At 36.7% G+C, this 17,815-nt stretch overlaps 1 protein-coding gene and 1 non-coding gene across 2 annotated transcripts; both read right to left on the minus strand.

Moving 5' to 3' along the window:
- Nucleotides 1–1,366: 1,366 nt before the first annotated feature.
- Nucleotides 1,367–1,473, minus strand: LOC132183477 (small nucleolar RNA R71). The gene has a single exon (XR_009440441.2). It is a non-coding gene; the product is annotated as a small nucleolar RNA R71 (small nucleolar RNA).
- Nucleotides 1,474–12,446: 10,973 nt separating this feature from the next.
- Nucleotides 12,447–13,905, minus strand: LOC132183269 (Heavy metal transport/detoxification superfamily protein). The gene is made up of 3 exons (XM_059596669.2): nt 13,815–13,905; nt 12,878–12,953; nt 12,447–12,778 (listed from the first exon to the last, which is right to left on the minus strand). The coding sequence occupies exons 1-3, from the start codon at nt 13,818–13,820 to the stop codon at nt 12,447–12,449; spliced, it is 414 nt and encodes a 137-aa protein (XP_059452652.1). The 5' UTR covers nt 13,821–13,905.
- Nucleotides 13,906–17,815: the final 3,910 nt, after the last annotated feature.

Below are 17,815 nucleotides of genomic sequence, written 5' to 3' on the forward strand. Positions count from 1 at the left end.
TAAATCGGAATTTCTCTAATTGGAGTCAAAATCGGATTTTATTCAAATTTGGATTCTGCACATGTCTCAGTATTTTGATCATAACTTTCTGCTCAAATATCGGATTGAAGTGATTTTAGCGGTATTGGAAAGCTAACTCAAAATATTACAAATCATTGTGGAATATGAGTTTCCGATTTGTACTTGGATTACTTCCTAATTTGACTAGGAGATTAAAGTCTGATTTTTAAAGGAATCTTAAGGCTTCTAGGGTTTTCCTAAGCCTATAAATAAACCTCTAAGCCTCACAATTTAATACACAATTTCAGAGACACAATTCCAAAGACTTGCTTTGGGAGAAGAATTGACGGCTCTTCAAGGAAGCATTTTTCGGATTTATTCTTTTCCTTTTTATTTTATTATGAAGATGATTAGCATCAAACTTATGTGTAACTAAATACTTTAGTAGGGCTAGATTGAAGCCTTAATCATGTCTCTTTAATAATTCAATATTGGCGCCTTTGTGATAATCATATTGTAATGCTTAACTTGATTATTCCCTGCTTTAATGAATTCCTCATATGAATGTGTTTGGCCAATATATGAATGTGGTATGGATTAGTTATTTAAGTCAATTTGGATGATCGAGTCTTTGGCTCAATAGAGTGACAAAAGATATCTTTGCGGGTTCTTGGGGTAATTAACATGGGGAATCGGGAGTATACACCCATGCCCTAGGCCTCCTGTGTTTGTCGATTTCCATTGAATTATGTTTTCTTAAAGACCAACTTAGCATACACTCATGCTAAATCCTTTGAGAAAGAAAAGAATTAGAGTATACACTCATGCATAATTCGTTGCTTAAAAAAATCAATAGCTTAAGGAGTATACACCCATGCCCTTAGGTTGTCAAACATTAAGTAATCTTGATTAGGCTGTTCCAAAGGCCTAGAGACAACTCCGACACAGAAGAATAACTCAAAGTTGAGGAACTGATGGTAGAACAGCTCGTTAACCCACTGCTAGTGCGAAGACGTATGAAACATGTTCTCATTCCACAAAACCTCAACCAACTAGCATGCATTGCCTATCAACCAAAAGTACAGGCACCTTCAATCTGTCCCCTCACATACTCAATACTTTGACTCACTTCAAGGGCACAGCTACTAAGGATCCACACTTGCACCTTAGGGAGTTCTTTGTTCTCTGCAAGACTCAGAACATCCAGGGCTTAACTCCAGAGGGAATCAGGTTAATTCTTTTCCTTTTTTCCTTGAAAGATAATGCTAAGTTGTGGTTAAATTCCTTGCCTGCAGATTCTATTCATACTTGGGAAGAGTTAGCCACTAAATTCCTAAATAAGTTTTTCCCAGCTCAAAAGACAAGACAACTTAGAATGAAGATTCAAACATTCCAACAGAGAGATGGAGACCTTTTCTTTGAAGCATGGGGGCACTTCAATGAGTTGCTTCTCAAGTGTCCACATCACAACCTATCGCTAGATGATAAGGTACAAACTTTTTATGAAGGTTTAAATGACACTAACAAAGGTATCGTTGATTCAGCTTGTGGAGGTGTGCTTATGGAAAAGAGCAGTGAGGAAGCCATGGAGCTCTTTGAGACATTGAGTGAGCACTCCCAACAATTCTCATCCAGAGGGAGACAAGGAGTAAAGAGTAAGGGCATATATGAAGTGAACACAAAAAGCGGAGCGCAAATTAGATGGCTGCCATGGAGAGAAAACTAGATATGCTTGTAAAAGCCATGACTACTAAGAACATCTCTCCCGTTCAGCAAGCTGCACAACTTCAGGTATGTGCCATATGTTCCCATTTTGATTATGCTACTGAGACTTGTCCTTTGTATTCATTTGTAGATCAGGAGCAAGCAAACTATGTGGGACAGACAATTATCCTCCTCAAAACAATCCATACTCTAACACCTACAATGTAGGATGGTGCAACCACCCCAATTTCTCATGGAGTAACAATCATAATGTTCTAAACCCTCAAGTGCAGCAAAGGAACTCCCAACAAGCAGTCCAACCAGTTCAGGAATCAAAGAAGAATGACCTAGAAAGTATTGTGCTCCAACTAGTGACTTCGCAACAAGAATTTATGACTGAGCAAAGACAATTTGCGACTTCACAACACCAAACCAATGCAAGGACCGATCAAGCTATTCAAAGACTGAACGCATAAATGGGGCAAATGGCTAGGGCGCTGAGTGAAAGAAAGAAGGGTGAATTTTCAGCCCAAACAATAACAATCCAGGAGGTTACCAACAACTTAAAGTAGTCACAACCCTCAAAAATGGTAAGATCATTGGAGCTGATGAGCCAGCACAAGCATCTTCAGATGAAGCCTCCACATCCAAGGTAAGTGAAATGGAGAAGGTGAATGCACCACGCTTCCCTCAGAGGTTAACAAAGCCAAAGAAAGAAAAGAAACTTCTTGACATTGTTGAGACTTTGAAAAAAGTAGAGATTAACATTCCTTTATTAGATGCAATTCAACAAATTCCTTCATATGCTAAATTTTTAAATGATTGCACTCATAAAAGAAAGTTTCAGGAGCATGAAACAATGGCTTTAACAGAAGAGGTAAGTGCAGTCTTATTAAGAAAACTATCACCAAAGCTTAAAGATCTCGGTAGTTTTACTATTCCTTACAGGATTTGTGACCATCTTTTTGAGCGTGCATTACTAGATCTAGGAGCTAGTGTCAATTTGCTTCCATACAATGTGTATGAGATGATGGGTTTGGGGGAGCTTCAACTGACTTCAATCACCTTACAATTGACAGACAGAAGCATCAAAAGACCAAGAGGTATACTAGATGATGTCTTGGTAAAGGTAGATTAATTTATTTTACCTGCTAATTTCATTGTATTAGATGTGGAAGAATGCCCTATGCCATTGCCTTTGCCTATTATCTTAGGAAGACCCTTTATGAAAACAGCTGATACAAAAATTTGTATGAAAAAGGGTACAATAAGTATGAAGGTAAATGGTGAGAAGATAGAGTTCAAGATATTTGATGCATTGAAATTACCCCAAGATAATTTAGAGTGCTTCAATGTTTGTATAATTCAAGGTGTTGTTGAGAAAGTTTTCAAGTCCATCATATTGACCCATTGGAGGCCACCCTTACTCATAGTATCACATAGCAAGACATTGAGCCAGACTTTGAAGATGTTACTAATGACATCATTGAAGTCGTGCACCTTCTTGAGGCCTCTCCACAACATCCAAGTAAGTATCCCCCTCCCTTCGAAACTCTTGTGCCTACTAACACTACTCTTGTCCCTTCTATTGTCAAGGCACCAGAATTGGAACCGAAGCAGTTGCCAGAACATCTGACATATGCTTACTTGGGAGAGAACTAGACATTACCTGTGATAGTTGCTGCAAACTTAAGTTTGGGGGAAGAGGAGAAGCTATTGAGAGTTCTTAGAAAGCACAAAACTACATTAGGATGGACTATTGCTGACATCAAAGGCATAAGTCCAGCCAAGTGCATGCATCAAATCTTCCTTGAGGGTGAAACAAAGCCAACCAAGGATGCACAAAGAAGACTCAACCCACACATGAAGGAGGTAGTCAAGGCTGAGGTATTGAAATTGTTGGATGTTGGCATTATCTACCCCATCTCAAACAGTAAGTGGGTAAGTCCAGTTTAAGTAGTTCTTACGATGAGTGGATCACAGTGGTGAACAATGAAGACTATGAGCTGGTACCTACAAGAAAAACCACTGGTTGTAGGGTATGTATCGACTACAAAAAACTAAACAAGGTGACCAGAAAAGATCATTTCCCTATGCCCTTCAATGATCAGATGCTAGAGAAGTTAGCTGGCCATAGGTAATACTGCTTCTTGGATGGATAGAGTGGCTACAATCAAATTGCAATTGCACTAGAGGGTAGAGAAAAGACCACCTTCACATGTCCTTTTGGCACATTTGCTTATACAAGGATGCCATTTGGATTATGCAATGCACCAGCCACTTTTCAAAGATGCATGATGAGCATTTTTTTGGACATGGTGGAGAAATTCATTGAGGTATTTATGGATGATTTTAGTGTTTTTGGCTCTAACTTTGATGAATGCCTCAATCATTTGCAGATTGTCCTCAAGAGGTGTGAAGAATGCAACTTCGTGCTCAATTGGGAAAAGTGCCACTTCATGGTTCAACAAGGCATTGTGTTAGGTCATTCCATTTCCAGCAAGGGCATTGAGGTGGATGAGGCCAAGATTGACATCATCTTCAAACTCCCTCCTCCTTTGACAGTGAAGTGTGTAAGAAGTTTTCTTGGACATGCTGGGTTCTATAGAAGATTCATCAAGGATTTCTCCAAGATCTCTAGACCCCTCTATGCACTGCTAGCCAAGGATGTCAAGTTTGAATGGATTGAAAAATGCATGGATGCTTTCAACATATTGAAAAAGCTGCTTACATCTGCACCAATAATGATGGCACCTGATTGGAGTTTTCCATTTGAGCTCCTGTGCGATGCCAGTGACTTTGCCTTGGGAGCTTGATAAGCGCCGAATATTGCACATTCAAGCCCCTTAACTTGCATATGTTAATTCCTTAGCATTGTTATTTGTTTGATTTTTGTTTTGTTTTTGTGGTTCAGGTTTTAATTGACAAACCATTGAAAATTGGGCTTAAAAGGCAAAACTGGACACATTTTGGTACCACGATCGAGCGCAGCTGCACTTGGGATCGAGCGTGCATGCGCTCGAGCGCATGCAGTCTAGGGTTGAGCATACTTGCGTTCGAACGCACCTTCCTAAGCTCGAGCGCACACGGGCATACAGTGCATGACAAGAATCTTTTTACAACTTGGAATTGGTTTTTAGTCTCCCAATTGGATTGGGAGACTGACCTTCGGTTTTCCTAGGGTTTTTAGGGTTCTCATAATCCCTATAAATAGGCCTCTAAACATTGTAAATGGAAACACCGCTTCCTAGAGCTAGAAATTAAAAAATTGTCTTTGGAGCTTAGAAGATCATGAGTAGCTAAACCCCATCGTGGGGTGTTGATGTAACCCTATCCAAGCACAATGGTTTGATTGTATTTAATTTCTAGATTTTCAATTTATGTATGTTGATTGTATAACTATGAGAATTGCTACCTTTTGATTATGTTCTTAATTATTAAATGCAATTGTTCTTAAATGCCAACATCAATATTTATGAAATTTTTATCTTGTCTTAGAAAGTATTTTATTTTTGTTGATCTCAAATCATTCTTGTTTTCTGTAATTATGAGGATGATGGTTATACAATGGGTTTAATTGACATATGATCAATAGGATTTGATAGGCCATGTCTAGGGAAGATGGATTGTACTACATCCTAGTTTAGTGTAATTTAGGTAAACAGTTCGTGTCAATCGAAGATGGGTTACACTTATTCATTGATTGTATGTATCCTGCTAAAGAATTTGATAATTTATACCTAGGGAAAACGGATCGTACCACATCTTAATGGTTAGGTGGACGATTTGTGCCAACCGAAGATAGATTATGCTTATTCTTTAATAAAGTAGTTTCTTGTTTATTTATAATATGTATAAAATGAATTTCTGGGATTAAATATGATTAGTCATTGTTGTGCCGATAGAGGTGAAGTCAATACCCTACACTCTCTCTCTTTCACCATTTAATTCTATTTTAATTTCCTGCACTTTAGTTACAAATCAAATCAAATTTCTTTACATTAAGTTAATTTTAATTCTCATAAATTTGATAACTAAACCCCTGCAATCCTTGAGGTTCGACATCCTCAATATAGCCCTATCCTACGGGATTTGTCCTATTGCGAGTGGTAATTTTTTAATTGATATTTTTGGTCACAAAAATACCACATCGGAGTTGTTTTAGGTCAAAGAATCAACAAGGTACCTCATTCTATATACTATGCTTCTAGAACTTTGAATGATACTCAGCTAAATTATTCTACTACTAAGAAAGAATTGTTAGCTATCATATTTGCTTTGGAGAAGTTTAGGTGGTACTTCGTTGGTTCTAAGGTTATTCTATTCACTGACCATGCTGCTTTGAGATATTTGTTTGCTAAAAAGGATGCAAAGCCTAGATTGATTTGATGAGTACTGTTATAACAAGAATTTGACCTTGAGATTAGGGACAAAAAGGGCAGTGAGAATGTGGTGGCAAATCACCTATCTAGGCTACTTCATGAAAAAGAAGGAGATGATCTTCCTTTGAATGAAAACTTCCCAGATGAGCAATTATTTACAATAGATGTCAAACTTCCATGGTATGCAGATATTGTCAATTATATAACTACCAAGGTTTTTTCTCCAGGTATGTCTACTTAAGAAAGGAAGAGGTTGATGTCTATATCTAGACATTACCATTGGGATGAGTCCTATCTGTTCAAATTATGCCATGATCAAATCATCAGAAGGTGTGTCTCAGAGGAGGAGCACATGAGCATATTGTAGCATTGCCATCAGTTTGCCTGTGGAGGACACTTTGGATCCAAGAGAACAGCACTTAAGGCATTACAATTTGGTTTTTATTGGCCTAATGTGCTTAAAGATGCCTTTTGGTTTTGCAACTCTTGTGATAGATGCTAGAGGACAGGCAACATCTCATCTAGAAATCAGATGCCCTTGCAAAACATTCAAGTGGTAGAGCTCTTTGATGTGTGGGGTATTGACTTCATGGGTCCATTTCCTAACTCATTTGGTTATTTGTATATTCTTGTGGGTGTGAATTATGTGTCTAAATGGGTTAAGGATGTCCCCTCAAAGACTAATGATCACAAAGTTGTTGTGAAGTTTTTGCAAGATAACATTTTTACTAGGTTTGGGACTTCAAGGGCGATAATCAGTGATGGAGGAAGCCACTTCAACAACCAGCCTTTTGCACCTTTGATAAAAAATTATGGGATCACAGATAAGGTTGGCACTCCATATCATCCTCAAACCAGTGGTCAAGTGGAGATAAGCAACAGAGAGATCAAAAGCATCCTAGAAAAGGACAGTGAATACTAGTAGGAAGGATTGGTCTCTGCACTTGCATGATGCATTATAGGCCTATAGGAGTTGCATACTAGACCCCTATCAGTATGTCCCTATATCGGTTGGTCTTTGGGAAAGCGTGTCACCTACTAGTCAAGTTGGAGCACAAAGCATATTGAGCCATCAAAAAGTTCAACTTTGACATGAAACAAGCTAGTGACAAGAGAAAGTTGCAACTAAATGAACTTGAGGAATTGAGGTGAGATGCATGTGAGAACGCCAAGCTCTACAAGGAAAGAACCAAGGCATATCATGATAAGCAACTAGTCAGGAAGGAGTTTCATTTGGGACAGGAAGGAGTTTCTGTAGTTTTTGTTTTTTGTTTTTTGTTTTTTGTTTTTTTTTTTTAAGGGACTATCAATATGTAAGTTTGGGAATGTGATAAGTGCTAAAATATTTTAGCCCCTTAATTTATGTATGATGATCTCTTAATCGTGTTATTTTGTGATGTTTTGTTTCCTTTCGGTGTTTTTGTCAGTTTTTAGGTGGTTGAAGAAAATGAAGCGCTTCTGGAAAGTTTCGAGCATAAAAGACCAATTTTGGGAAAAGTTGGAGCTAGGATCGAGCGTAGCAGCGATCGAGCGTTAGAATACAAAGAGTGAGCGCATCAGCACTCGTGCGCACAAGAAGCAGGCTCAAGCGCATCAGCGCTCGTGCGCACAAGAGGAACAATCGAACGTAGACCTGTGATCGAGCGCAGCCACATGGGATCGAGCGCACTCGGAGCGCCCAGACTTCCATTTCCACTTATAATTAGGTTTTCAAAGTCCTAAACGGACTAGAAGTTAGACCTTCGATTTTATTTTGTTTTTTAAAGCTTCTAGGGTTTTTCTAAGCCTATAAATAGACCTCTAAGCCTCATAGAAAAATATAATTCCGGAGAGGAGAATTGGAGGTTCGACCAAGAAGCGTTTTCGGTTTCTTCTTTCACTTTTTAGTTTTAGTTTTATTTAAATTATGTCTAGCTAAATATTTTGTTATAGGCTAGATTGAAGCCCTAATCATGTCTTTTAAAGATTTCAATATTGACGCCTTTGTTACAATCATATTTTGGTATATTTAAATTGATTATTTTCTGGTTAATTGAATTCCTCATATGAATGTGCCTGATCATCATATGCATGTGTTTGAATGTGTTATTTAAGTCAATTTGGATGACTGAGTCTTGGGCTTAATAAAGTGACAAAAGAATCTCATCACGAGTTTTTAAGGTAATCAACATGGAGAACCGAGAGTAGATACCATGCCCTAGGCTTCATGTGTTTGTCGATTTTCATAGATTTATGTTTTCTTAAAGAACAACTTAGTAGATACCATGCTAAATCTTTTAAGAAAGAAAAGAAATAGAGTAGATATCTTGTTTAATTCGTTGCTTAGGGATATCAATAGCTTAAGGAGTAGATATCATGCCCTTAGGTTGGCAAGCGTTAAACATACCAGTATGATTAGAACATTGGTATATTGTTATCTTAATTAGTCTAATTAGTAGTGGATGTCAAAACCCTAACCCTTTCGTTATTCTTATTTTTTTTTTAATCTTTCAATTTGTGACAATTCAAATATATCTAATTTGGAAAATTAATTCTAAGCAAAATTACCAATCCTCGTGGGAATGATTTTGTATTTACCTACTATACTATCGTTTTAATCTTGTACACTTGCGAGTAAAACGTATCGAATATTGTATATTAATTTATGTGGTATTTGGCACAACAAGCATATGTGGCATTCAAAGCATAGGTATCACATATGATATAATGTCACATCATCCAATCTACAGATTTGACGTTAATATGTGGCATCCTGGACAGATTTCATCATTTTAAGCGTGCTGAAGTGTAGTTATGTTAAATTTTTGGATGGATCATAGACGAAAGCACTAAGTGTGTCTTTTTAATATTTACCCGTATCACTTGTGACACTTTTTTGAAACTGATGAGTTTGTTTGATTTTGGGTATAACCACATATATCAGAATTGCATTTAACCCTCAAAATTATGCCATGATAATGTTCGACGAGATCAACACAGGTGAGAAAATTTGTTGAGATTTTATGGAAACGAAATTGCTCCTGACTCCCTGAAGTGTGCCATTATGACATAAAAAGAATTACATTATTTTTTTTTATATTTTTATTTTTATTTTTTATAATTAAGAACCTAAATTTTGATCATGTGACAAAATGACCATTTCATCAGTTTTTCTGTCTAAGTTTTAATAGTTGATATCTTATTCACTTATGACTTATCTGGGTGTATGTTTGAAGAGCCTAAAAGTGTGTTTAAAACTTAAAACGTTCGTTTTTTTTTTTAAAAAAAAAAAACTAAAAACTAAAAATGCTTTTAAGGGTTCAAAAGCTCAAAAATAGCAAAACACACTTTTGACAAAAGTTTTTGTTTTTATTGCTAAAAGCGTTTTTTTAATTTAAAAATTCTATTTTTCAAACACAATTCCAAACATATTTTTAGGACTAATGATATCGTATAATGTCATATCATCATGTCATGCACATTTGTTCATAAATAAATTAGCACGTGTTATAATATTCTCTATATAAGGCTTTTATTTTATTTAAGATTTAATCTCTTCCTTATTTAGTCTAAGTTTTACTTATCATCACACTTTAACTTATCTTTGTAAATATAATTATTATACTTCAATAGTTAAAATGTCTCCTCTTTTTCTCTTATATTTTTATATAATCTATTATATATTTTTAAAATAAATAAAAAGAAAAAACTAAAAAGGAGGTTGGTGGTGGTCAGCACCCTCCATCCACAAAAGCTGGCTAGGAATTTTCCAGTTACAACAAAACAAACTGCCCGCTCCTCTTTCCGAGCAACCAAACAAAAATTACTCTGTTTTTTTTCTTTTTTTTTTGGTTTTCTCTGAGCAAGAAAAAAAGAAAAGAAAAGGCTTACATCTCTGGCTCTGCTTTGGAATTTGCAGTAGTTACAAAGCTGCTGTTCCTGTCAAGCTTCTTCTTCCAACACTGATGCTTCCAACACTGGCATTGACTCTTCTTCTTCCCACCCTCCTCTTTCCCGTCATCCCCTCCATTCTTTCCGGCGCCGATCGAAACCGACCTCACAAAAGCCTTCCCGACCTCATCTTCATCACTCCAATTAATCTCCTCCTCCTCCTCCTTATTCTTTCTCCACAACTCTCTCATTCTCTCCCTAGCCTCACAATCCCTTAATTCCTCGTGCACACCATCACAAAACCCACATTTCAACGCCGCCCTTTTCCTCACCGGCCGAATGCTCTTCACCTGCTCAAACTCAAAAGCAAGCCTCAACGCTTCGTTTAGCGAGTTAGGTTTATGAGGAACGATCCGATCTCGAAAATCTTCCCTCAATCCATCGACGAACACCCCTTTGAGCAACCCGTCACCAAGCCCATGATCCGGCCATTGATTTAGTATCCATTGCAGCCTCAAGAAGTAGGAACGCACCGATTCCTCGTCGCCTTGATTGATCGCCATAAGTTCCGACCGCAAACGATCAACAAGTTCAATTTTCTGATACGCATGCAAAAATGACGATTTTACATCTTCCCAATTGAGCGAAGCCAGGTACGGCTCGACGTTGAGATCGTACCAGAGGGCAGCCTCGTCTTCTAGCGTGACGGGGAAGATCCTCATCACCATGTCAATGGTGGAAGCATTGTTGGCGCGGCAGACTTTGGCGAACCGGCTTAAATGGGTAACAGGGGATTCATTGGGAGCGCCGCGAAATACGGGGAGCGGGGCAATGTTCATGTAGGAAGAAAATTGAGTAGAAGGCGAATTTGACAAGGATTTTGCAATAATATTATTGTAATCAAGGCGGCTTTGTGAGGAAATTCGGTCACTGGGTTCGGATTCCGACCCGATATCATCATCATATTCCTTAACGGGTCGTTGGTCTTCTTCTTCTTCGTTTGATTGGTACGGAGGTTGGGATAGGGAAGCGTCACTATAATCATCATCATCATCTCGGAGGATTTTCTGACGATGCTTGTACCGGGGTTTTGTCATCTTTGATGATTTGGTTTTGTCTGAGAAAAGTAGTGAAAAAGGATTTGTTTGTTTCAAATGGGAAGAGGTTGGTTTGAAGAATGAAAGAAAGACAACTGCCGAGCCGAGTGAGTGAGAACGCTTTGGGATTCAAATAATGGGCCTTTCTCAGAAACTTCTCTGCGTTTGTGTTTTTTAGTAGTGGGCCGGCGGCCCATATGTATATAGGCTTGGGCCTTGTTATGTGCTCAAATGGCTTTTGACACGTAGGTCTTGTTATCATGGCCGATAACATTTTGTTATTGAAAATAAGGGCATGTTTGAGTGTCTTAAAAGTGCGTTTAACATTTAAAAAGTTCATTTGAAATAAAAGTACCCGTTTGCTAAAAAAATTGAAAACGTTTTTAAGAGTTCAAAAAACTCAAAAATTGCCCAAACGTATTTTTGGCAAAAGCTTAAAAATGAAACTTTTGCCAAAAAGCATTTTTCAACTTAAAAGTTTTATTTCTCATACACAATCCTAACACATGCTCTAAATCAAATAACATATTCACAAAAAACATGAAAATAAATGAACATATCCTCACCGAAACTTTACTTATCTATTTCAAAAATAAAAAACATTTTGCTGATCCACATGGAGGCTGTGGATCTGTTTTTTCTTCCTTTTTTTTTTTTTTTTTTTTTTTTTAAATTAAGGATAAATTTGTATTTTTATAAATTTTATAGTATAAGAGACATTTCATCTATTAACAGTTTGAGTTAACACAAAATCTTAAAAGTAAAAGTGAAATTAAAAATGATGAAATATCCACATTATAACTTTTTGATAATTAAAGGTTAACGTTGCAAAACTCGTGATACATTCAAGGAGTATGCAAAACCACTTAAACAAAAAAAAAAAAAAAAAAAAAAAAACTTTTTAATAACAAAACAACTTAACACTTAAAAAAATAATAATAAGCTAGCACTACTAAACCTTCATAACTTTTATACAACAAACCAATCTATAAATCATCAAAGTTCAATAAATACAAGCCTCTGCAAAATTAAATCAAAATCCCATCTATACCCCCAAATACTACAAAGAATATCATTTCCCTGTTTTCTTGAATTTACCTTTGATAGTAAACCGAGTTTTCACTTCCCATTTAGTAATCACACATAAAAGGTTCGCTTTAGTCCAAGGGTTTTCCTTTCCGAAAAGACAGAGGTAACATGTGGGATCCAAAGTCCAACAAAATAAGATGTAATTAAAATTCCACTCTTTTAAATCAATAATTACAACTTGTATATTTGACCCATAGCATATATATATATATATATATATATATATATATATATATGCTGTGTTCGTTCTTATTTGGTAAAAAAAAAAAAAAAAAAAAAAAAAAAGGGTGATGATGCATCATGATCACATAATAGAACAACCATTAGGGTTGTCATCACTGAAAATGGTGGAATGCGAATGATTTTGATAGTAATGATTGGTAGGAGGATGACCAATATCGTATCCGTGCTTGTAGTAGTTGTAGGAAGAAGTGGGCTGGTGGGGGGCATTAAAGGTGACTGCTCCATTACAATGGTATTGATTAGCGTCAAAATGGAGCTCCGGATTGTGGGGCAGCTGCCACAGCTCCGCCCTCCGACCCGTCTTCCTGACCGCCCTAAGAACCTTCTTTTGTTCTGCCCATCCAGTCACCGTCACTTTTTGCATGCCCATGTCTATCTCAACATCGTCCACACCTGCATGCATATGCACGAGAATGTTTAATTTTTGAAGATGAAATTGCACGAATTGTGATGATTATTATGATTTCTATATATATATATATATATATATACCTTTTAGTTTTTGAAGTGCATTTTTTACCTTGCTCTCGCACCCACCACAATCCATGTGCACCTGCATCTCTATGATCTAATGAAAAAAAAAAGGGGGGAAGATTATTGAACTACTAATTAATCTCATTAATTACGTGAGGAATCAATTTATTAGATTGATATATAACTCTAGAGTACATAATTTTCACATTATTTTTATATACATATAAGAATCACGTGCATGTGAGAATTATATATTTTTAGAACAATTGTTAATTTAATAGATCTTGTTAAAGACATTTCTCCTTAGAAAGACAAAAAAAAAAAAAAAAATTCCTTCTTTTTAATATATACGCTTAGAAAAGGTCTGTATAATTAGCAATTCGAAAGCTCTAGATAATTTATTTACCAGAACAAATTAAATTGTCATTATTTTATAGAAAACACTATCCGGAAAAAAAAAAAAAAAAAGATCCACAAAAAAATATGGACGCCAATATATACATGTGTGGGAAGAAAGTGGAAAGTTATTGACTTATATATGTAATTAAGTTCATTTGTTTGAGCAAATTAGCACAACTCAGTATCTTTTGCACCTTTTTTTTTTTTTTTTTTTTTAATTAAAAAAAAAAAAGAAAAAAAAAGAAGCAAGAGGGGCAATTCCTGCTAGTTGGAAATCAATGACAAAAGGTACTAGACGGTGAAAATAGCAAACGCTAGCTTTTTTAACCTTGATTAATTAAGCTAGTCTAACGATACAACTCCATTACGACATCAGTGAAACTTTAAGACGATTTACAAATTTTCGTTGCGAAAATTGAAACTCATATTCTAGCATATATTTACCTAAAAAGTTGCCAACACTCTAAAATGGTCTATTTTTTGCAGTTATAAATCCATCAAACACTCTAAAACAGAGAAAGAGATCGAGAGAGAAAGAAAGGTTACGTTTGCTTACCGTCATTTTGGCTGTTGAAAATGGTGGAAGAAACTGTAACTTCCCTGCTAATTGAAAATGGTGGATAATGAATTTCAGATTAGGAATAATAATATAAGAGGCAAATGGAGGTGTTGATCCTCTATATATAGACCTGAATGCATGATTATTTGGTTAATTTGCATAAATTACGATTAATGCACCGACCTTCTCTTCCGACTGAGTTCGGACATGGACGTGGCAACTTGAAGCAAAGGAGACGTTACTTTGGATGGGAACCTTTTCCAACCAATAGGCAGTGGCCACGTGCTACTAATAATTATAATTCTCTTATATATTTCTTGCATGGGCATCCATACCAGCTAGCATTGACTTCATGCACGTTGCATATATATATATATATATATATATATATAATAATAATAATTAGTTCCATAATGGAATTTATATTAAGATAAAATAACTATTAATTGTGCTCAATGGCTTAACAAACATCCTATATATTATTAAGATTAAGATGAAATAACATGTTCATAACTATTAATAATTACTAGTTTTGCAATAAAATTAAGATTATAGTGAAAATATCAATTTCAACACCATTTTGAAGCACGTTAAATTGTACTATATATATATATATATATATATATATAATTGAATAGCAATGTGAATGAGATAGTTGACTGGTGGTGCTGGGTACGGGAGTTGAGAAATATTGCACATGATACCGACCTTACCGGATCATGTTTGGTGCTTTCAAATTTAGCCCTACTGTCCTTCAACTCAAAGCTTCCCACTAAGGCACCATTTTGATAGTCCTATATATATTTGAACCTTAATCAGTCAATAGGAGTAGCAAATTATATTGTATGGCAGAAAAGCTAGTTAGTTTCTAATAAGCAAATAAGTTAAGGATATTAGTTCTTCTTTACTAAATTAAATAGAATTAAATGTTAGAATTAAACTAGATAGATTTGTCTTTCTACATAACATGTGAAGAACAAGTGAAACGTACCTCATTACTATGACGACATGTTTCCATCTCTCTACATGATCATGGCGTCCCTGTTTATGTGTGTGTGAAGGAGCTAGACTAATACCTTAATCCTAAAATTTTACTGATGATCTAATAAAGTATAATGGGTCAACTTCATTTATATTTAGGGTGAGAATGCGGGCTTTCTCAAGTGCTTACAGAATGATGCAGCTTATTATGGACCCAATAATAAAATGACTATGTTAGTTCACCCAAAGAAAAATAAAATAAACACAATAATCTCTCACTTAGACAACATAAGTAATTTAACTACAAAACAAAAGCAAATAAGCATCCCAAAACATGACCTGATCCAAATGTGTTTGCAAATAACAAGTTAAAAATACACTAATAGGATGATGCATGACGACATCTAATAAGTCCTTTATTTTTATTTTTATTTTTATTTTTTTGACATGTAATAAGGACTTACAATCATGTGATTTAGGCAAATAGATTGCAAGTGTAACACACAAATGACATAAATAGTGATCACTACATATTCATATGAAGCCCACCAAGACTAACACACAATGTCTTGTATCACAACACTAATAATGTCACAATTAACAAAAATGCATAAAAAACAATATATGGCAACACAAAGGCAAACACATTTTAATCTTTATGTTGTCATGTTGTCATCTCTCTCACTCCCATAGCGCCACAACTATTTCTCTAAAAGAGCACGGTTGAACATCATTAAATTTATGATACCCAATCCTCTCTCAATAATCGGAGTGCAAACCTTTGACCAATTCACTAAATGATACTTGAAAGTCTTCACCTATCCCACCCCATAGCAAATTGGGCTGTAACTTCTCAATGAATCCCGTAAAAATAGACAAGTATCAAGGGAAAATAGAAGACAAAAAAAGAAAAAAAAGAAAAAAGCTGCACACTAAACTCATTTCTCCACAAAATATGTTACATTCTTCCTGAACATCTTTGATATCCAAATCAAAATCTAGCTCCGTCTGCAAAAGGGAGATGTCATTCAAAAATAATCAGCAATAGGAATAAGAACAGAAAACTATTTAAAAATGCTAAACCCACCAACCTCAACTTTTGGATCAAACATATCCTTCAGTAATTAACACTCACTCGGAGTCGGAACACGAATTGTATCAATAGTTGGCACAGCAGCACTGGGAACTTGAAGACCTGCGCCAAGTCCAGCAAGAGCAGGAAAAGAAGCGAAGGGAGCAACAACCGGAGGGTACCACAGGAGCAGCTCCTAGCATAGGTGCCAGTGGTAAAGTAAGGCCAGAGTTATTGACAGCAGTACTGCCAACGGAAGCAGTAATACTGCAGAATGAAGAAAATCTCAGATCGAACAGACCAATTTCAAATATAATAACAAAACTAAGTCAATGACAACACCACTTTACCACTGGCACTTTCGTAAGCAGCGCCATTAACACCACTAAGTCAATGACAACACAGTAGCAACAAGAAGCAAGTGCGACAACACTAGATGTAGTCTGGAAATCAAAAAATTCAGTGATAAAAACAAGAAACAACTCCAGCATGCCAAAAGTGAGGACAGCCCTGTTAACTGCTTAAAAGCATGAAACCTTCAGTTGAAAAACATTTTAAAATGACCCAAGGGAGAGGCAATATCGTTTATCACCTTTGTTGGGAATAAATTCACACTATAAGCCCACCAAATTCTGGGCCCAATGGCCAATGATAGGCCTATGAAGATATTAATTAAATAACAAGGATTATTTAATTAGTTGATAGTCTTATATTCCAATTAGGATAATATTGGAATAAAGACATCCTATTTATCTCTACAAGATGACTACTTAAAATTATCTCTACATGATATCTGTTGAATGTTTATCTCTACATAATAGCTATTGAGTTCTATCTCAACTATAGACTCTCAAACCAATTCAAATAAGAAGATCCAGTCCAAGTCTACTTCATCTTCCCGAGCCTATAAATAGGCCCCGACACAAGGTACTAAGGGATCTTGAATCCTAAAATATCCTCACACATATTATTGAGCGTATTGAATTATTGTGCGCTGAAGCACAATATTTCTATTGGAAACTTTCTGACTTTGGCATCGGAGTGTCCCAGGTTCTCCGGGGACCCCCTTGACAATATTGTCTTTTTTGTAGTGATTTGAAGTGCACGAGGACGTATTAAAGATCCCGAAGAAAGCGCATCCACCATGTTGAAAACTGTTCTAACAGTTTGGCGCCGTATGTGGGGACGAATAGTTCGTTTCTCATAAAAAAAATTTATTCATCACGGTGTGTATTGCCATAGCAGATCTGCCTCTTACATCGCAGATTCACCGTTCACTGATCCGCACAATCTGCCGGAGCAAGCCAAGCGACCGGCGTGACCCACCTTGCCGGAGACCCAATGCCGGCGCGACTCATTGCTGTCAGAGTCCCAAGCCCGCGACATCGACGAATCTCCACACTCTCACTGCTGCTGCCGGAGATCCGATCACACGGCCCAGACCCGTGACCTCCAATCTCCAGACGCGCCAGAGACCCAACATTGACGCAACTCACACTGCCGGAGACCCAACGCCGGCGTGACCCGCTGTTGCCGGAAGCCCGCAGCATTTCCGATCTCCGAAGCCTGCAGCGTCGCCGACCTGCCACTGCCGGAGATCCGAACTCCAAGGCCGCAACACCACGTCGCCGACCACCAGCTTTCAGCATCATCGACTGCCGCTCCCTGGGTCGTCGACCTGTCCCGCTGTCACTGTGCGTTGGCTACTGCTCGTAGAAGGAGAAGAAAGAAAAAAAGAAAAAAAAAAAAGTGTGCTGCGCAGGAAAGAGAAAAGAAAAAAGAAAAAAGAAAAAAGAGAAAAGAAAGAAGAAAGAGAAAAGAAGAGAAAAAAAAGAACAAAGAAAATATAATAGCACGTGAAGGCCGTACGTTGGAGGAATTTGGAGAAGAAAATTGGCATTTGACAACAGGTTTTTCTTATTCAGTTTATATTTCTGTTCTGATT

This window comes from Corylus avellana, chromosome 5 (genome assembly GCF_965113065.1).
Source record: "Corylus avellana chromosome 5, dhCorAvel1.hap1.2, whole genome shotgun sequence".
Classification (NCBI taxonomy): domain Eukaryota; kingdom Viridiplantae; phylum Streptophyta; class Magnoliopsida; order Fagales; family Betulaceae; genus Corylus; species Corylus avellana.